This window comes from Marmota flaviventris, chromosome 6, assembly GCF_047511675.1.
Source record: "Marmota flaviventris isolate mMarFla1 chromosome 6, mMarFla1.hap1, whole genome shotgun sequence".
Lineage (NCBI taxonomy): Eukaryota > Metazoa > Chordata > Mammalia > Rodentia > Sciuridae > Marmota > Marmota flaviventris.
Window position 1 is genome coordinate 89,343,728 of NC_092503.1, and position 22,724 is coordinate 89,366,451.

General features: G+C 34.2%; 1 protein-coding gene across 1 annotated transcript in view; it reads right to left on the reverse strand.

The window, feature by feature from the left end:
* Adgrb3 (adhesion G protein-coupled receptor B3) overlaps positions 1 to 22,724 on the reverse strand; it is a 687,882-nt gene that overhangs the window by 13,154 nt on the left and 652,004 nt on the right. Inside the window, exons 25-28 of the mRNA XM_071613277.1 lie at positions 19,843 to 19,938; positions 18,340 to 18,379; positions 11,976 to 12,619; positions 2,150 to 2,185 (exon numbers count right to left, since the gene is read on the reverse strand). Coding sequence (XP_071469378.1) covers positions 2,150 to 2,185; positions 11,976 to 12,619; positions 18,340 to 18,379; positions 19,843 to 19,938 — 816 coding nt within the window. The remainder of the gene's footprint in view (positions 1 to 2,149; positions 2,186 to 11,975; positions 12,620 to 18,339; positions 18,380 to 19,842; positions 19,939 to 22,724) is intronic.

Consider the following 22,724-nt stretch of genomic DNA (forward strand, 5'->3'; position numbering starts at 1 on the left):
AATTGTTATATGAGTTGTAACAAGATTATTATTATGTATACATTCTGTGGAGTATGTTAGGCTTAAAGCCTGAAGGGAAGATGCTTCCCGGAACCCAGGAGTCTGTCAGTGGCAAAATGTCTAAGTTGTTAACTATGGTAAAGCCTGCTGAGGGATGGGGTGTCAGGAATCTTGACATCTATTTGATTAATCAAGCCTAAATTTGGAGGGGGCCTTAGGTACTTTCTCAAGGCTATCAACAAAACACAGATTGTATTAAAACTGAAATAGATTAATATGCATATATGAGTGTCTGGATAACCCAAGTAATATGTATAACCATGAGGCTCTAATAAAAAAGTCACCAGGATTTAAATATGGCAATAATTTTTCTGAACACAATCTATGAGAGATCCACCACATCCCTGCAATTTCAATTCAGATTAATAGGTGTAGCACTAAGTAGCTGGCACAGAAAGAGAAGTGCTTCGGAATTTCCCCCCCAAGTTTTCATGCAATAACTAGGAATTGAAGAGCTATAGAAAATGTCAGGGTTCTTGTGTTTCATGTTTTCTCTATTATTTGCAAATATTTTGTTAATACTGTGGTTTTATGTGTGGAATTTGGCCATAGAAAGAAGTATCAGCTTAAGGAAGCTGCTAACAGTTGCCATAGAGAATAGACAAAAAAAGAATAGTTTTTTTCTGATGCTCCCAGGGACAGTATGATTAGATTTCTTTTCAGTTTTTGTGATTATGTAACTTTGGTTGGTTGCTCTGAAGCTTAATTTTAGATCTAGATTTACTGTATTTTGTCATTAATGATTAGTGGGTTAATTTGCACCTCTTTTCCTTTGAATTAATAACAATTTATTGCTTTCATAAATATATATGTATATATAATATAAACACTCTACATGTTTTTATATATTTATATATGAACATATATAAATGTATGTATATATACAGGTCCTCTATTTTTGGCTTCCTAAATTCCAAAGAATTAATACAAAAAAGCCTGAAAATATCTGTTCATTAAAAGGCACTAAAGACTCTAAAGGTAAGGATTGTTGAATAATTTTTATTTAAATTTGTAGTCTTAGTATTTTATGCTAATAATTTAGAATACAATAAAATATATAGTCTGAATTATAACTGGAAAAAATTTTTTCTTGGACCCTCTTTAGGGTAAAACCATTGTCATCCTTCTAGTAAATAATAAAAGGTTAAGTGTTTATACATTATATGTCATACAATTTGTACTTTCTACATTGTAGAGCTACAACATTCATCTATCTAAACAAAATGATTAAATTAGGAGATTTCATGTTCTAGAAAGCTTATGTAATTTTACAAATATCAGTTAAGAGAATTGAGTTCTACATATGCATCACAAGGGTACAAATATGCTTGGGAAATTTATATTATATCCAATTATGTCAGCAGGCTATGAATCATATCCAATTATCAAGATGCATAAGTGCATTTTATGTGATGCTTAAACATCATTAATTTTGTGCTTAGCATAAGCTGCTTAAATAGTATGATTTTAGTAACTTCTAGCATCAATATTGCAGCATCAATATAAATTCAATGTAAATTGGAAAATGAAAATCTTCATCTTGTTTATATCTGTGAAAAGACATTTGCTAAACACAGGAGCCACATTGAACTGATGCTTGCTCTTGGAAAAATGAATCTGAATGCACCACAGAGAAACTAAATAGTAGTAATCAGAACACAAAGCAAATGAGTCCCAGAGAAACCTAAGCTAACCAACCTAAGCTCACAGGATCCTCTAGTTAGTTGCCAAGCTAAAACCAAAGAAATTGTCTCAAATATAAAAATCAGGAAACCAACATTCCTAACCCCCCAAAAAATGAATTGATCACGTTCAAATTCTATAATAAACTGACCACCTACCATTTACAAAATAGATAACTTGCTTATTTAGAAAAATGAAATTCAGTTTAGTATACTTAAAATAAAAAGAACATAAAAGTTTTTGTCTATAACTATCTCTATAGTATGGATTATAGTTAAAAACCTTGACTTATTTTATTAAATTTAGCAATACATCTACATACCTGCATAGATTAGTATGTTTAAATAATTACACATCAATTTTTAATTAAACAATTAAGATTTTAAAATAATTTGTAGAAACTTACCTCAAAGTCAAGGTCTGAATATCGTGATTTTCTTCTCTGTTAGTTAGGGATTTAAAAAAGAGAGAGAACACCAGTAAAGTTATGCTTAATCATTGAATAAAATTAAAGTCCTTATTTTTAATAAAGATAATCCTGTTTCTTTGCTGTACAAATTTTCTTCACATAAGAAAAATTTTCAGATTTTTATGATTTCAAAATATTCCATCTATATCATTCCATTTTTACCTCAAACTTCCTTTAAAGTGATGAGTGTAATAGAATATATTTCATCTTGACTTTTTATTCCTAATTTTCACTAAGGAGAGATGTTTCCCATGAAAATTCACACAATCATCCAATCTTTAAAGAAAACTTTATTTCTACTACAGAAAAACTACAGAGAGGATTCAAAGTTGTATCAGAAAAATCATCTAGGTACCTCAAGACCCCCTCACCAACCAATATCCAGACTCCATTCACCAAATTCTATCTGGCTATCTGAGCCCTGAGTTCTGTGTAAATTTCATTCACACATTTCTCAGAATCTAATAGTCTTTCACAAGCAGAAAGTCCTTCTAATTGCTAATCCTTAGGAATTATTTATTTTAATTCATTGAAACAAAAAATATTCTATATCCCAGCAAAATATTCCAGTGTTCCTTTATGGCCCCAAATCTGTTAAATAGTCTCTGAATATAGTTATATATAGACATGCATTAATGAAATAAATTAATCAAGAAGAAAGTCTGATAAAATCAAGAAATATGATTAAAATGAAATTAATACAATCTCATGTGACGATATGATTTTCATGATGTGAGTAAAAGGAAGGTATTTGAAGCATCTACTCTAGGAAGCCCTAGTGTTCTTAGTAAGATTGATATACAGGGAGATGTCTGTTCCATGTGAAAAAAAAAAAAGCCTCCAAATTTTTAGAGAATATAATGAATTTCTAACATTCATTCTTTTTTTTTTTTAAGTTGGCTTTTTATTTCTTGGAGGAGTGGGATAAACATGGGAAAATTCAATAAGTATTTAAAACAAATAATAATCAAACTGTGGAAAAACATGTAAATCTTTTAGCAAAGTTATGCTTTATTTTTCTCCCTGTTCCCATCTCAACACCTATAATCTTAATTTCACTAACAAGGAATTATACTCAAGACAGGTGGGAGATCCTATTCTCTGTTCCAACTGTTGAGCGTTAGGAGAGGCAGGAAAATACTAGTGTCTTGTATTGAAAACTTTGACTGATTTTCTGCTGCTAGTTTAAAATTGTCATTATAAAACCAGAACCTTCCTGCGTAACCTACTCATTCAAAGTATATATCAACAGAAAGAAGGTGATGTACCAAGAGCTTTTGTTTAAAAAAAGACCTGAAATAATTTTATTTAGGTAAAACTGTTGAAGATTATAATCCACCCTTCAGAATGTTACCAAAGGAAAAAAAAAACTGAATAAAAATTGCTTTATTAAATGGAAACCCAGCATGTTGATCTCACTTGCTCCTTTCCTCCAACAGCACCCTACCCTTGACTGGTGACATCCTGGAAGAAGAAAATGTGTGCGTAGGCATTTAACCCTGCCTTCTTTGCCATCTCCCTGCCTCTATTGTTATCTAACTGTGCTGTAGAAAAATCAGGCTCCAACATCCTGCACCACACTTTGCTGCAATATGCTAGACTAAATGTCAGTGTTTCCATGCCTATCTTGGATGCTTTGCCTTCTTGGCACTGTGACTCAGCAGGACATTTTTGTAAGTGTGCATTAAGCAAAATTCTTTCTTAATAGAGCAAAATTCAATCATGAAAACACTCAGTTTCAAGCAATTATTATAAAACATTAGTCATAGCTTTTTATTCCATTTGAAAATTAAATAGTGAAATATATATATTTTTTAAAGAAGGGTTCATTAGCTAGAAGAATAAGAGGGCCTTCTGCTGCATGCATTGAGGGTTTCTCACTTGCCAAGGTGATAACAGCCATATGTTGTCCTGTTAGTTTCTGAATGCAAGGCCCTGTTGCCTAAGAACTGAAAATGCTGAGGCATACATGTTGCTAAAGCCTTCATGTTATAGAAGCAATAACAAAAGACAGCAACCTGGGAGAACACCAGAGAAAGATTCTGAGTGTAGATGTCACCTATGTCAATGTGAAATATGGAAACGAAAATGGATACTCCCCTACAAATAGCACTCGCGCACTCTCTCGCTCTCTCTCTCTCTCTCCTATTTAATTTTATTAAAATTAAATTCTAATATGAAGGTATAGCAGAACTGGCAGTTTTGAAGGATTAGGTCAAGGGATGAACAAATGAAGCAAAAAGATTTTAATCAAAAGAGCTTAAAGGTGGCAGGATGGTAGTGGATGTGAAATAAAGCAAAATGGACTTAGAAATTAGAGTGGGGGAAAATGTGTCTGATATTTAAAGTCCAAAGGAGATAAATATTTGAGTCATTTTATTCAGGTCCCTACAATACTGACTGAATGTTTCAACCTTTTGTAGTTTATAAAGTGCTTTCACACTTGAACATGTTAGCCACGCATTTTATGCATATGTAAAACTGAGGCCAGTAGAGTTAAAATAATTTTCCCACTTCATCTGGGTGGTTAGAAAATGAGCTGGGATTCTAAGGGAGATCTTCCAGCTGCAAGTTCAGCTTTTCCCCCATTATCTCTTATTTTCTCAGAGACACTAAATAATATTTTACTGCCAGATGACTTGTGCTCATTGTTCCTAGAACTCAACAATAATGGCATTTGAGAACTCAGGCAGTAAGGAATGATAGTAATAGGGCTGAGATGTTTTCTAACCTGAAGGCAAGGACCAACAGATCAGCTTTTGCATGTGTATTGCATTTTGAAGAATAAAAACATCCGTATGATATTCATTTCACAGGAAATCGGTGTTGAGTAAAATAACTTAAAAATCATTTTAATATGATATGGGTTATGAGAAATGCTACAATGGTGAAGAGTAGCAGGCGTTTCCACTCTCAGATATGACTCTCCCATTGCAAAATCTAGCTTATCTTAAAGAAGTATCAGACCCTGGGAAATTGGTGGTGTAAGGAGAAACCAGAATGTCCACTTTTGTTTAGTCTTGGTCTATTTCCACATTTGGTATACAATGCAGCATTTCTGAAAGTCTTTCAAAGCACTTAGGTTTGCTGAAACTGTGAATAACTTTACATTGTTATTCAAATATTCTGAGCTCTGTGGAATGACATCATAAGGTACGAAAGTGGTTAGAATAATGTTTAATACAATTTAAAAATGAGAATCAACTATGAAAAGTGATTGTTATTGTTTTATATGAGGTGTACCCCAATAGTTCAATAGACAAAGCAAGAAGTTTTGGAGGAGAAATGATAGGGTTATAGCCTGAACCTAATCAGCAAATTAATCCCTGATGGGATTAAATGAGGCTTGTGGGTGTGGTTCTTTGGGTGTGTGGCTATGGGGTATATAGTTTGTGTTTGTTAAGTAGAGATCTCTCTCTGCTTTCTGATCATCATGTGAGCTGCTTGCCTCTGTCATACTCTTCTGCTGTGTTCCTCCTCACCTTGAGCTCTGAGGAATGGAGCTGGCCTTCTAGACTGGGACCTCTGAAACCGCAAGCCCCCAAATAAACTTTTCCTCCTCTCCAATTGTTCTGGTCAGTCACAACAGCAAAAAAGGTGAATAAAACAGTGATCAAGCCATAACAATTTTTCTGATGTTGATAATTGAAAAAAAAAAATGTTACATGTAAATTTCAAATAAGCCAGTGTAATATTAAAATATTTTATGAAGATATAATACATATTCTTGATTTCCCAAATAATTTGAAATAAGTAATCCTTTTTGTCTTAGTAGATGATGTTTCTTCTGTGCTGTTTCCTCTTCCTAATTTCCCACTTAAAACTCACCCCAACTTGTATTCTATTCTTAAGACTCCATTCAAACTTTTCTTGTCAAAGGTCGCTAATGAGCTCCATTTGGTCAAATACCAAGGTCAATTTTCCATCCTCATCTTATTAGACTCTAAGAAGCTTTTGAAAGTTAATCACTTCCTCATTAAAATACTCATCATCTCTCAGCTTTTGCTTTTTCTTTCTTCCCTTCTCTCTTTTACTGCAGCTCATTTTCAAGTTCCTTTGTTGGCTCTTCCTCATTTTTCCGCTTTCTAAATGACAAATTTCTGAGTTCTTTATTATCTAATATTCTTCCTGGATAACACAATTCATTCCCAGGAACTCTACACTTGCAGTTTCTTTAGCCTAAAACATTACCTTACCCTCCAGTTCCTCATAAGTCATGCTTTTTCTCAAATAAGATTTCTTACTGCTTTATACTTCCAAAGATTTTACCTACCACCATGTCTAATGAAGTCTTTCCTTCACATTGCATGATCATTAACGGATACAGCATAATGTTTTAAATTACTCTTTTTTAAAAATGGTTTGTTGGCTGTCTCTCTGCAGAGTTTATTCTCTCTCAGGGCTGGATCCATGTCTATCTTAACCATTTATGTATCTTCAGCATCTAGCAGAGGGTATGGCACATTCATGAAATTATAATAGACCAATGATTTAAGGAGCTGAAATATGGCAGCCAGAAAAGTTCAAAAGAATGTGACTTTTTGCTCTTGTTTTGTTGTAGTTGCTTTTCTCAGGAATGTTCTCGTATAATTCAGGTAAGCAAATGGACTATATACACAAAGGAAAGCATTTCAAATAGACTGACGGACAGTCAAGAGAATCAAGACAGTTTACTGGAAGGCAAGCTTATCACTGGTAGAAGGGAGAAATTCTTTAGCATTATTTAAAAGTCAGAAAATACACCATAGTGTCAGGATACTCAGAATAATACTTAGGGAGCACATGCAGAGAAGCAACTCAGCACTTCTAACCCTTGTAAAATGATGAATAATTTCTCAGAGGAAATGCTTCATTGTTTGTGTCAATGTAAATTAAGCTGGACAAGACACTAGAAGATTCACAGCAAGTAATAAATTCCACTGACTAATGAATGGCAATATGACCACTATTAAAAGTTTCTATTATGGGTGAGCAAAGAACTCACTCACAAGGAGAAAGCTTTGATAGCAAATTCATTAAAAATAGCTGTGGTAATGATTTCTGAAAGTAATTAGTTTTCTAAAATGATTTTTATTCAGGGTAATTTTGTTTGTATACCTATATAAAAGATAAAATTCCCTAATTCAGGAGCACAAACAAAGAAGTGAGAAAGGGAAAGCCTTCCTTTCATCAGACCTACATGAGAAAAATATAAAAAAGAAAAACTTGTTTCTGTCCATGGTCAGTTTTATAATGGTTTCTGTTAGTGACAGAGACTCCTGGTTCCCAAGTGAGGCCATAACATTTTGTCTAATATCCTGAATCGATTTAATACAGCGTTCAAGCTTCTTTGCAGAAATTCAGGGCATAATGGTAATGACATAATAATAACACAACCTTACATCTCAAGTGCTCCTTACAATTTTCAAAGGTTTTCATGTACATTACACAATTTGATTCTCACAACAGCCATAAGGGAGGCACCTATGAAGTGACTTTATCGCTAAAATATTTTACCTTTAAAAACCATTATGCTGAGAGCTCTATAATTCATGTCCAGAGAAAAGCAGTGTATAAAAATTTAGCCTAGAATGTATCTCATTCCACCCATTTAAAAACTGAGGGTGACTGATCTGAGAATGTTTTCAGTGATACAGGTAATTTTAAATATAAATAGAATAGCAAAATGCACTGGTTTTGATAAAATAATTTTGTAACGTACTATCTAACCTTTATTGGTTATTCAAATATCTTCATTAATAAGAAAAATTAAGGCAAGATTTGTCAGAACAACAGAAAACATTTAATGTATTTATATTTGAGCAAAATGTTCCACAAGAATTCAAATAATAGAGGAGCTAAGAAGACGCATACTGAACTATGGGGTAAGCAAGGCATTAGCAGAAGTAGCCAGTGTGCCCCCTAAGATGGACAGACAAAGGGAGATGGCAATGTAATTTGAGCCCAGGGATTGGAATACCTGGCAGAAGCAGGAAGTGCCCTGGGAGCTGCAGCTAGAGAGACACAAGGTGCAGCCTCAAAGCAGAAAGAGCAGGATAAAACTAGTTTCTGTCTTTTCCCCAACCCCCATCCTCTTCCCAGTGCTTCCTGTTTGACTGAATCTAACCAGAAGTCTGTGACATAGCCCTGTATTAACCCAGAGCTATACAGGGAAAAGAGGTGAAGAGTGGATCATATGCCAAACAGGCCTAGGACATGCCCAGTTACAGGCTGTTGAATAAATATTTTTCAATGATTCAAAGGAAAGTACAAACCTGCCGTCTTATAATAGTACACTCATAATTTTTCAGAAAATAAATCAGTAGAATTATAATCCAAGATTTAAAAGTTGTCATATGCATGAGAACCACCATCCCTCTTTTGTTCCCTTATTCCACATTAAAAAAAAAAAAAAAAAATTTTCCTGCCTACACACACCATGGACTTGCCACACTTCATTAACTAATTGAAGGTGAATGACTTAAAGTGCTGATTATAATTTCATTCTTAACCTCACTCAAAGTGGCTAGAGGACTTCTAGGACTTGAACCATTGTGAAAAAAAAAAAAATCTGCCATATTAATACTGCAATTATTCCATACTTAGAGGAACTTGAAACCTGAAAATTTCAGAATTGCTTAACAAGTCCATTCTGGGAATGACCAGAGTGAGGAAGACAAAAAATTTCAAGAAATAAAGAAAAAAGGTAATAGTGGGCATGGAGATAACCTAGATACACTTTTATACTCAGAAACTTCATGCATCTGTTCATTGTTTTACATCCAATACCTGGGGGTGAAGTGAACAAACTCCCCTGGGGCTGGAGGCTCTCCTGCTGGCACTGCCTTTCCTGAGAGCCTCCTCCTTTCCTTGTTGCCTCCTGCTAACTTGAATAAACACTTCCACCCACTCGCCCCCTCCAGTCTCTCTGGCTTTCTTTTTATTTTCTACCTCCACTCCTGTTTTTTCTCACTTGCACTTTTCTCATGGATACTGAATTCAGTGCTATGGCTGGGAGATTTTACCCTCTTCTTTTGATGTTGGCAATTTGTGAAAATCCACTCTTTTGGAGTCCCATTCCTAAATCAATATACCCATCTTTATAATATATCCTTGAAAACATCATGAGGCACCTGGCCATCTTCTGCTGTGCCAGCTCCCCAGAGTGAATGTTCCTGTGGGTTTAATCTCCCTTCTCACTAAGAGGTGCCAAAGACCCAAATTGTTTTATTTCTGTAGGCTTCATCTAATCCACATGTTCACTTACTTTTGTCTTTCTATTATCTTCCAAGACCTAAGAAACTTCATGACTACTGTTGATCCCCACACTGCATGAAGATGCTCCAGTCATCCTTCTGCTTTTCCTCTATCATTGTCAAAATATCATCTTCCTCACTGTTGGGCCTGCAGATGCCACCTAACAAAGCTGAAGACTCTACCAGATAATGCATTGCTCAGGTCAAAAAGAAAATCACACCACTGATATTTTATCTCCATGGATCTCAGCCCCATCTCTGAAATCTGTGAGCTGTATGTACTTACAGGACAGAAAAGGACTTTATCCATTTTGTGTTATACTCATCATAAGACTAAGTGTCTATCAGGGGTTAAAAAGAACATTAAAGTTATCTTCATGCTAATGTTCAGGCTCATTACTGTCTCTTCTGGACAGCACAGATTTGATCAGGACAGAAAGATTCTACTCCTAGATTTGCTACGTACTGTCTCTGTAACCTTGAACAAATGACTTTCCATTGAAGATTAAAACAATTTATCCATTGCACAGAGGGCTTGTGAAGATTAATTAATTCATATTTTTCAGGTGGTTTGAGGATCCGCTAATGAAAGATGCTATATAAATGCTAATTTTTATTATTCATCCTCACATATATACGTTCTTTTTCAGTTGTCTTCTAAAATGGTCACCCTAAGCAATTATTAACTATTATGGTTTTTAAAGAATGGAAATGAAGAACTAAATTTTCATTCTGAATCCTGAGTTTCCTTTCTTTTCAAGATGTAAGTCTGTAATCTGTAAGTCATTTAAATGCAGATCTTTTGGTGAGTCACAGTTACATATGATGCTTATACTTCATTATAAGCACACAGAGATTTGGAAAAATTACAAACTGAACAAAGCAGTACCTGGAAAATACAGTCTATTGTCCCAGCACACATAGTCTGTACAATATCAAGTCCAGGGAGGCTTAGGGACTTTTAAGTGCTAAACATTTTTACAACAACCAAAATACTTTAATGAAATTCCATTCAAATCTCTTTAGTGCCTTTAAAAACGCCATTCTAAATGTAAAACTTCCATATGGTCATTACAATTGCTTTTGATATTATGTTATTATATGCACAGTCACTGAAATTCCTCTTAAATACTTTTGTGATTTTGCATGAACATTTTGTAGTTTGTGATTAGGGAAACAGTAGTGACTTGGTGAATTCAGAAGAATAGAATGCTTTTGTCCAAAGAAAAGTTCTGACCACTCTGGAGTTGAACTTGATTGACCTCAGTGCCCCTGTCCATGCCTTTGGTTCTGGGAAATGACTCCTATCTGGTTAGCCTCAGAAACCCTGTTCTGCTTGAAGATGATACAGAACTTAGGACTTTCTCTTAAACTCTATTCATATTCCCATTTGGTCTAGAATTTTCTCAATCTAGTTGAGAAAATCCTTAAATTATTCAGCATGTTTCTTTATCCTCTCAAGATGTCTCTTTATTGTGATGGACTAGAAGGCATGGGTTTTTGGGAAAATGAAGAAGCAATTATCTCTAAGCTCTTTTGGACACTGAAGAGCAGGCAACCAAAGATAGTGTCTTTCTCTAAATATTGTCTTATACAATAATCTACTAATTAAAACAATTGGCAATAAGTCAAGAAGAATGCATAAATTACATTGTATACTGAACATATATTCCCATAACAGGCTTACAGTAAAACTTCAAGGTAAAGGATATAAAAGCCACATACAAATCAATAAGAGAATATATGTCAGTAGAAAATAAGACCTTATATGTCTTGGATCTTAATTGATTCTAATACAATTTGAATTATTGGCTACTGTCTATGTTGAGCAGAGAAAAGCTGAGAGACGTTTACTTTTTTACTTCTATTGGACTTATGAAGCACAAAGGCCATGTGGTTGGGCCTCAGAATCCTGATTCTTAGATGTTTACATTATATCTTTTTTGTTAATTCATAATTTAAGGCCAAAATTTCAGTTGTCATCATCTGTAAGAGTTAGAAGCAAATCATTTACTCTGAAAAATTATGTAATGTAATAATAATTTATTTAAAAAATCAGTGTGATGGTGGGACTCAGAGAAACATTCTAGTTTCATTATTTTTAACAGGTGCCCTTATACAAAAATAACCCAGATCTTGGTTTAACTTTGTAATGCCATCCAGATACAACTTTATCCACCAAAAAAGACCTCTGGTACCTAAGAAATAACAGGAGGATTTTCTATTTTTTTTTTCTTTATGAGTGTTTGACTTGATTCCCATTACAAAAGAATTATGACTGGGAGGTATCATTTTGAATATAGTGGAATCTTTAGTTTTTAAGATCATCTTGAATAAGGATTCTGATGAACTACTAGAAAAACCCTATGTCCAGAATCTGGAATCTAAATATTCTAATGCCAAACATTCTTAATATGACACATATCCCGAATAGCTAAGTCCTTCTCCAACACCAGTGTCCCATGAATATATATGTCACATACATATATGTCATATATCAAAGAAAGATTTAACTTCTTATTGCTCACCTCTAGAGAACTCATGGATATCGTTGATCCAGTTTCACTTCTTGATAGTCCTGCATTATCATCCAACTCAGAGGCCATGAAATTCTTCACAGCTGTGCGAGGCTCAAAGGGCAAATTCTGCATATGTTCCTGGGGTGCAAGATGTTGCTCTAAGTTCATATTGAACTGGTCCATTACAGGGGGATTCATATTGAATTCAGGATTCACTTTGTAGTGCAATAACCTTTCATGCGGCAAGGTTTCCATGCCAATATTCATTTTGCTTTCCTCTTTCATTGATGGCTGGGTATTTACAGAACTTCTGGGCATCACAATATAGTCACTTTCCATCATTCTTTCTTGAGGATGGACGATGTCCATATCGGCCCCTCTTAAATTGTCATCTGTACATAAGTACACAGTTCTCCGCAATTCACTGTTCTCTTTTTTCAAACATTGATTACCCAGCTCATTCATACTCATGGGCATATGCAGGCCTGTGGGTTGCTGGATGATGACTTTGGAAATTACATTTCCTGGCAATGTTGAATAGCTCAGCCCTTCAGGGTTTGTTCCCTTTTCTTCCTCATCGTCATTTAGAGAAATCCTGGAGAGTGTTCCTGTTATTGTTGCTGCTCGGCAAGGGCCAATATCCTTATGAAGAACTGTGAATTAGGGTATGATATTTCATAAAAGAAAAGTTAGTGCTTATTATTGTATGCTATTATCTCTCCTCCCACTAAATTGCTTTAATAAATTTAAAAACAATCATTTAAGAAGTTATAAATCTATTTGTTTGCTCATAGTCCTGATTACTCAGTTCTTACTGATTCTGTCAAGCTCTCATAGCTCACTGGGAGCCCATAGTCAAAGCATGTCTGAAAGCTGAGTAACTAGCTTTCAAACACCTCAGCTCTCTGTCCTTCAACAGCTACATGTGACTTTTCAAGGGACAGGTAGATTACCAGAGAAGTTTACTCCATCAGTCTACTCCAAAAGAGTTTATGAAATTATGGATATATTCACATAAATTTGATTTCTTTTAAAGGCTTTCCCCCTAAACTGCTGGAGAAGTTTTATTAAAATATTTCTTGAAAGAGATAACCAGTGGGAACTTTATCCTACTGAGTTAGAAATCCTCCAAAAATTATGCATGTTGAAAATTAACCAGCATTTATCCATTGAAGTGTCTGTGGTAAAGGAAGATATAGGATTGAAAAGAATCTGTCCCATTAAGCTACATATAGGAGGCGAAAAAAGGATTGTCGTTATCATCATTGTCTTCTTTTTTACAAGATCAATCTGGAGGTGAAAATCCCTTGAAAAGAAGGCCAGGTGTTAAAATTGAGTTCAAGCAGAAAAAAAAAAAAAAAAAAAAAACTATATAAGCCATTCTATTTGAAACATGAAAAAAAAATAAGTTATTTAGGGAAAAAAATGGGGGTGGGTCGGATATGATCACCTATGATATAAAAAGGAACAAAATGAAAAACAAACCAACCCAAACTAAAGCAAACAAACCAAAAAGGGTTCAGAATTCTTTATTGAAATATATTTTACTTTTTCCTACTTTTTTTTTGGCCTCTATATAAAAAGAAAAAAAAATGTTTTGTGGATAATAGAGGTAGAATATCTTAAAGCATGCTTAACTATGCACAATTACCTGTTTTAAGTATAAAGAAAAAAATGCTAAAAAAATATTCTTGGTAAATTTGGTATTGAAACGCCAAGATTTGCCATGCACCATGGCACATGCCTGTAATCTCAGTCACTCAGGAGGCTGAGACAGGAGGATCACAAGTCTCAGGCAAGCCTCAGCAACTTAGAGAGGCCCTGATTAAAAATAATTAAAAAATAATAATAAAAAGGACTGGAGATTTAGTTCAGTGGTAGAGCACCCCTGGCTTGGATCCCAGGGGTCGAAGGGGCTGAGGATGTGGCTCAAGCGGTAAGGCGATCGCCTGGTATGCGCTGGGCATTGCACTGGGTTTGATCCTTAGCACCACATAAAATAACATTTAAAAAAGATGTTGTGTCCACCAAAAACTGAAAAATAAACATTAAAAATTCTCTCTCTCTCTTTTCTCTCTCTTAAGAAAAAAAAAAAAAAAAGAATTGACCTCAGCAAGAGTTGGCACAAGGTAAATGGTGACAGCAACCTTGTCTACAATGTAGAGCAACCTCATTTAAAATTTCACTAGGTATAGATAACTACTGAATAAATAATAATATAGAATTGGTTTATAAAACCATGAATAATTTTAGATATATTGAATTTTACTCATTATCATCCAGTTTTCAAGTAGAATGATAACTATTCTGCATTAACACAGAGGTGCAAAAGTAGGAGATTATTTACAAAGAAAAGACACTTTCAAGATAATTTCAAAACATATACCACTCATGTGGTATCTTAGCTGTAGAGATTTTACATCTAGTTATTTTATTATTATCTCTTTATTTTACACACGAAGAAACCATGATACATCTACACTTCTGTACTTTTTACTAATCCACAATATGGTTGTGGATTTTTGTACTTTACCATTGGTCTTGTATGTGAAAGATGTTTAATGACTACATTTTAAGAAGTTATTTCTAAGCCTCTTAAAATAATAATATATCAGTAATGAATTGTGATTTTTCAGAAGTGATTATAAATGAAAACATTAAATGGCAAAGTATGTTAAATCAATAGTAAAATACATTTAGGGGGCTGGAGTTGTGACTCAGCCGTAGAATGCTTGCCTAGCACGTGCAAGGTGCTGGGTTCATTCTTCAGAACCACATAAGAATAAATAAATAAAGTTATTGCGTCCAACTACCACAAAAAAAATTACTTAAAAAATACATTTAAAACATTTCCAAAGTAAGGGAAGAAAACATTTAGTTTTTTATAAAAAATAATTCCAAACTTATAGCAGCAGAATTTAGAGGAAAGTTATGGAAATATATCATACTGTATTAAGGATGTATTATTAACTTCATATTTTTATTACTACCTTGTAAACTATAAAGGAAGTCTTCATACTGAGTATTGACTTTATAAAGATGAATTTATATAATACACATTTAGTTTTATACAGATGTAATATGATCTATAGTTATAGTCAACATTTTAAAACTAATGATATAACCATGCTTTACTGAAAATTTGTATATATTAAATATTTGGGGAGAAATAATTTTTCTTAGGAAGTAGTGTCTATATGAGAGATATGCCTGCCTCTTAGACTTGCTTAAAACATATCCAAACATACTTCCTACACAAGAAAACATAATGTTGAAGTAGGACTTTTGAGAAATTAATTAAGTTGTGAAAAGCAACACAGAATTAAAAAACAAACGGAATGAAAAAGCACCTGTATATTTAGCATAGTCAGATGCATAATCCAGCCTTTGGGGAAATGAATTTCTACATTTAGAGAATGTAGGAGACATTAAATTGAGATTTTAAAACTGAATATATTTTAATATGGACAGATATATCTTGAGCTCAGTCACAAAGGGCATTGATTGAAGTGAAAACAGAAAATAAATTTTGGGAAAACTTATTTTCTAATAATACCATGATTATTGGCCTACATTAGGAATGCGACATTCTAGAATCCACTGAAGCCTGGGGAAAATGGATAATTTAACAAAAGAGAGAAGGATGTGTACTGAAGGGGTGAGACCACAGCTTGGGGAAAATCATCCAATTTAGTGGTTCTTAAACTTGAGCATGAATTACATGAATGATGGGTGAAAACACTGGCTACTGTACCCCACCTTCTTAGTTTCTGTCCCACAAGGTTTGGGGCAGGGCTCTAAAATCTGCATTGCTAATAATTTCTCAGGTGATGCTAATCCTGTGAGTCTGAAAACCATACTTGACAATCACTGGTTTTATATGAATAGCTATTGAAGAAAAGACAAAATAGTCCACTCTTATATTGCTTCTCTGTCAAGGAGAACTGTGAGGAGTATTCTAAAAGAGGCTGAAAGGAACCTAAATTAAAGGTAGACAATTAGGAATTAAACTGCCTAATTACCTAATTATTTAAATAATTAGATACCTAATTCTGTTAAATAAATTCAAGCTTTCAGATTCAAACAAATCACTTCCAATTTTAAAATATAGATGTGGAAACTAGCATCATAGTAATTTTTAAGAAACTGGAGAAGGTGGATGGAGCAAAGGAAGAATATTTTATCTATTATCCAAAGAGGGAAATAGTAGATCCTGGAAACCATACACCAGGATCTTAGCAATGTTCTGTTGGGTCTTTTCCAACAGGAAAGGAGATTCTTAGTAACCTGAGGAGGTCCACCACGGGTTGCCATATCTTAGCAGTTATTTTACTGCTCTATGAAGACTGGACTTTACATAGAGTATTTTGATTGAATTCAGGAATAAGAATATAAAATTAGTTGCTCATATGCTTGTGATTATGACAAATATTGTGATCTGAGATTCTTCATAGATTTTTTTTCTTTCATTCTTTTTTTCTTTATTTGAGACAGGGCCTTAATATGGTATCCAGGATGGTTTCTAATTCCTCTGCTCAAGGGGTCCTCCCATTGCAGCCTCCAGAATAGCTGGGGCTACAGGGATGCACTACGTATATTTTAATGGCTATGAATTGAATCGAAAACCATGCATCTTCTGGCAGATAAGGAAAATCCCAAGCTATTTAACTCTTTTATCAGCAGTTTGAATGAAGATTTAGAAGATATTTTATTACACTTTCAATGGTCAATCTCACATGGATGGTGTGCTAATCTGAAGGAAGTAAGGTTATAACAAATAGAGCTATATATAAAGACCAGCTTTTTTCCCCCCCTGGAAAACATACTAAAATCAGAAATTTTAGATTTCTTAGCTGAAGAAGCCTTGATGGTTCCTATGAAAAGTCTTAGGGGATTTAGATGACAAGTTGACACTAGTACTGAAATAGAAATCAGATGTGAATGTAGAAACTATTAATATAAGTAAAGATCCAACTGTGATAAATGCTGGATAAATGTGTATACATTTAGGCACTATAATTTAACATTATTGACAAATTAGAGGCTAGTTTGGGCACTATACCTGGGAGGATGCTATGAGGAGTGAATGATGAAACGTGGCTTGCTTATATCTGAGAAAAAATACTTTTATTGGACTAAATGACTTCAAATATTTGTATATTTAAATGAAATAGATATCCCTTCTTATTCTAGAAGGCAGCACAAAGACCACTGAAGAAAAGATAAAATAAGGCCTTTTTTGTCCTAGTTTAAAGGCACATTTTCCAACAACTGAAACTACACAAAATATGAAACATGCAGTCTTCTTTAAAACTTTCAAGTCATCTATTCTGGTGAGAATTTAGCCAAAGTCTGAAAGACAACCCTGAGGTCAATGGAATACTAGTTCTCTGAGGTGGGATGTGCTGCCTGGTTTCTTCCTTTCCCTTCTAAAAATGTAGTAATTGTGGCTGTTGCGCGTGCGCACACACACGCACACACACAAACAAAATGGCATTTCAACCTTACATCTGTCCGTATTCCATACATGATGAAATGGAGGGCAGAACGGCTATGCTACGTGGCTTCACTCTCAACAACCATTACTTGGTCGGACAGAAGTCATTTGTCTTCACATCAATGCTTTTCTGCTATCATTATGCTCCCAATAAACCATTCATTTTTTGCAGGGCAGGAGGTACAGGGGAAAAATAATTATATACCTAATTCTGTTAAATAAATTCAAGCTTTCAGATTCAAACAAATCACTTCCAATTTTAAAATATAGATGTGGAAACTAGCATCATAGTAATTTTTAAGAAACTAGAGAAGGTGGATGAAGCAAAGGAAAAATATTTTATCTATTATCCAAAGAGGGAAATAGTAGATCCTGGAAGCCATACACCAGGATCTTAGCAATGTTCTGTTGGGTCTTTTCCAACAGGATATGAGCAACTAATTTTATATTCTTATTCCTGAATTCAATCAAAATACTCTAAGTAAAGTCCAGTATTCAACCACTGAGCCATGTCCCCAGCCCTATTTTGTATTTCATATAGAGACAGGGTTTCACTGAGTTGCTTAGTGCCTCACTGTTGCTAAGACTGGCTTTGAACTGCCTCAGCCATCAGAGCTGCTGGGATTACAGGCATGTACCACCAAGCCCGGCCCCAATAAACCTTTCTTAATATCTTCCTCATTCCTCATTCTCTCTTTATTCTTTCCCTCCGGACACACACATCTGTACTATTGTAATTCTTCCATTTGAAGATTCCCTTTATTCATACTCATGAATAGGTAAAGCATAAACCACAGTATCTTCTTTAAAACCAAAATCCACAGGAATGATTTAACATCCCTAATGATTTTACTTTCAAGACCCAAATAGTCTTACCTGATCTACAAGCAATGTCTACATCCTTTTCAAAGTCTGTCTGTAACAAGAAACAATAAGGAATAGAATCATCATTTGATGAAGACATCAAGTACCTTTTACTAATCAAATTAACTGAAGTTTATGGATCTCTGACTAGGCAGTGCCCATTTATTATTCTGTGCAAAGGCAATTTCTCAAAGAATAATCTGATTGTTTCAAGAATATTTCTTAGAGACCAAACGTTGAGTAAAATCATCAGTGTTAATAAGGCAACACAATACCTGCTGTCATCTTCAGTCTGAAGCTGACCATTGTATAGAAAAGAATAGAATTTTATAGCAATTTTCTAACCAAAATAAAGTGACCAAAATGTGCATAGTTATGAATATACTTATATAAATGCCTTTGACATTTGTACTTTGTAATTTGAATATGTTGCTTTTAATATAATATCTCATAATACAGCTTAAAACCTTTTACTAGTGAAGCCAGGCTCCTTGAATGATTCACTTTTGCTAAAATGTGAAAAAAAAAAAAAACTCTACTAGGTTTAGGAATTAAAATTTAAGATTAAGAATACTCATCTGGTTCAGAACCTGCTAGAGTTTATTTCTACTTCATATTTTCTCCAGATTCTTATTTTAAATAACTTCATTTTTCTTTTTAAAAACAGTAAAATTAAATTAAGCTTCTCAGGATCAAGGTCTTCCAATCATATGCATTTCCCTAGAAATATTTTAAATTGGAGATTTTTTGTGGTTATCTATTTGTTTTTGGTAAGGTATTGATTATTGTCCTAAGTCTTAGTTACTAACCCATCATTTAGCCTATTTTATATTATCTAGCCCCAAAATGTTAATAATAAATCAAATATGTGGTTTAAAAGAAGGTTTTTATTTTTTAATATCTGTTTTTCATGAGTTTAAATTTATCTCATTTCTATAACACACCAAAGTTTTTGTGCTTATAGTACCTCTTAATTGCAACAATAGTCAGGACTTGTGTACAATATGGACCTTTCACTGGAAAGGTGCTACTCCTCATGCTCTAGAAGAATGTTTCTCATCTTGGGCTGCATGCTAGAACTTCCAGTGCTTGGGTCTTGCCTCCTACGATTCTGATATCATTGGCCTGGGGTGCGGCTCCTGTGATGTTTTTATTATGCAATTAAGCCTGAGAACCGCTGCTTTGAGACTGGGTGAGCAAATGCATAGTGTTCTGAACTGAAAACAAAACAAAACAAAACCATGATCTTAAGTGCACATCATCATCCCTAATGCTGGGCAAGAATGAAAATACTCTGCGGTGTTGCACAGGACACCCATGGCGGGCAGCAGCAGATCCTGGATTCCCAGACAATCCAGACAGAATATTTACCTGGTGTCAAATTTAGCCCGTTAATGAACTAAAGCTGAAGTCATTCAAAATGGGATTTGATGTTATTTTATCAATAAGAATTTGTTTTAATTCTCTTGAGAAATCATGACTTAATTAGCAATCAACAGGAAAACAAAAGCTCACCATGATTTGAGCATGCCCATTAGGAAAAGAACTTGAAGAATCAGCATTGATTGGATCCTGGCAGTTTCTCAATCGGCATCTAAATGCATCCTGAACCTGCGGGGGAAAGAAACATTAATTTTCCTCTCTCTTAATAATAACCACACAATGTCTATATTGGCAATCAACCATGAGAAAGTGGCTATCTTTGCTCTTATGATCTAATACCCATTTTGTTTGCTTGATACAAATGCTGGTATACTTCGACTTTACTCCATGCCAAGGAAATTTATCACTTGCCATCATCTACACTGGGAAGTGTTGGGAACTCCTGAGCTATCAAAATGGCCATATCTGGCTCTGTCTTAATAATTCTTGCCAGAAAGCAGATTTATTTCCACTGTTACAAACAATATGTGTGTCTTTCAAAGGGGATTTACTATTTGGCATGGCAAAATCTTTAGAACAGCTTTAAACATTGTGAAAAATGAGATTACTCAATGATCTTTTGACTAGAATTGATTTAGGATTTTTCCTTTTATATCTCACATAAGGAACCTCTGGGGAGACTATTTCTTATCTCCTTTCAAGTACTATGTGCCCTGATGAAAAAAGAACACAATGAAACAAAAAGGGAAACAAAATTGGATGGTTGTCGGCACAGCCAAACATCCTTAACATCCATTTATAATGAGATTCTGAATGAAGAACAAGCAAATCACAAGGAAGTTCTAAGAATATTACATTAATTCCTTCATTTAAAAAAATACAATTATATTGTTATGTTGTGTGTATGTACAAGGAAGTAAAAACAAATTTCATTGTTACATATGTTTATAATGCAACGGTTATTTTTTAAAATTCGGTAAATATAAATAGCTGAATAGTGAACACAGTTGATAAAATAGCAAATGCAAGAGATGATTTTTCCACTGTACAAAGCCTCTGCATCAGCCTCTCCTTTTCTTCCTGTGGTTCATTAGGCCCCTCATAAGCTATCGATAGAAATCTTCACAAATAGACACTCATTCCAAGTGGCCATTTTACTAATGCTTTGTTTTTCTGACTTCATGTTACTGATATTCCCCTTCTCATTTATGTAATCTGTTTCACTGGATTAAAAATAAATAAAACAAAACATAGGAATGTTGTGTTTCCCCTATTTTACTGGAGCGTCCTTGTAAGACTACCAAGATGACACATGATCATTACTTTTAAAAAGCACTGATATATAATAGACTGTCACTGTTTTTATGTGGCATGTGTATAACTTGTGTATTGGCTGGGGGTCAGGGGAACAGCTTATTAGGTTGTCTTCAGCTTCCTCCTTGTCCTCTGACTCATTTCAAATTCACTAGTAGCATCTCTCCCAAATTGCAGGATTTGAAAAGAGACACTGACTGCAGTAACCACACCAGACTGTGCCAACCAGTGCAATGAAGCTTTCATCCACTTGTACTCCCCCACCCCAATTTCTAATGCCATAATAGCTGTAAAAGAAGGGGCTCAGGGATGAATTCAGTGCTCTCTGAGTACTCTCCAATCTACGATTCTAACATTTCTAAATCTGGAATTTCTTCCACAATGAATGAGGAGTTGCCTGATAAAACTCAACAAGATAATTTCTTCTTTCTTTTTTTAAACATGTTGGTAAAAATTGTAGATGTAGTGAAATCTAGTCTGATCACTTTTTCTTGACTATCTGGATAAATATTTAGGGCTAAATCATCCAGCTTCTCCTAATAAAAGACACAAGGTCAGGACAAAGTTAGGTTCTTTCAGTGCAAATGTTTCAGGCTTCTCCTTTCTAAATTAAGATGTCATGGCTGTAGGTTATAAAGTAACATGTGAAAAATAGAAAATCAGTCTTGTATTTGCCAGATCATCACTTTTTCTGTTATGCAGAGATTTGAATTGGGGAAAGCATATTTGTTTGTTTTTAGAAAAAAAAATCTTAAGAATCAATGTCAGAAATATAGGTATATGTTAATTTTCTGTTTGTGCCCCAAGTAAATTGTTAAAGAAGCACAATTTATAAAAGAAGATAAATAATATGTTAGAAGAGTCTCCCGAGTATTTAGCACACGAAGATTTCCTTCAAATCTATTTCTTAGTGTTAGCATATATAAAATATATAGTAGTAATGTCAAATGTTAACTTGACTGGTCTTAACTAACCATTCTCCATTTTTGGACCTTCACAGCATATTTGTCCAAAAGTACTTTCAGCTGACAATGAAATATGTAAAATCAACTTCTATAGAAGTTTCTCTTCAAAATTTCTATCTACTTGCTTGAAGGAAATGTAAACAAAAAAAAAATCTCTTTTTCAGGACTCACACACACACACACACACACAATCAATACTTTCAAATTCCAAACTCCAAAATCTGACAATGGATTAAGGGCATTTCTACACTGGAGAATGATGTCAGCTTTAGGAACCAGTCAATGCTGTCCAGAGAAACACAAAACAGAAAAGCACGAATGTTCGCTAGTAAATTCAAGGTCATTTTTAGGGCCTTACAAATGCCATAATTTAAGGGTTAGGTTGTATGATGCTTTTAGTGCTGTTGACACCTTAAATCTAGAAAGATTTGCAGAAATTGATAGAAATCTTCACAAATAGGCACTCATTTGATTCCAAATCCTCTGTTTCATTTTTTAAAATCTTAAAAATGCATTGGGATAATCTACATGGATTGATCTTAAAAATCTGTTCAGCACTGTCAAGAAAATGATTAGACTAGATTTCATAGTGCATATTTCCTTATCACAGCAAAATGTACTTCAAGCAAGACAGAACCTGGAAAAAGCACCCACAATTATTTGGAAACATTTTGATGATTAATCGAATTATCTATCAGGTAAACAAAGAGTTTTATCTTTGGTGAATCAGGATGA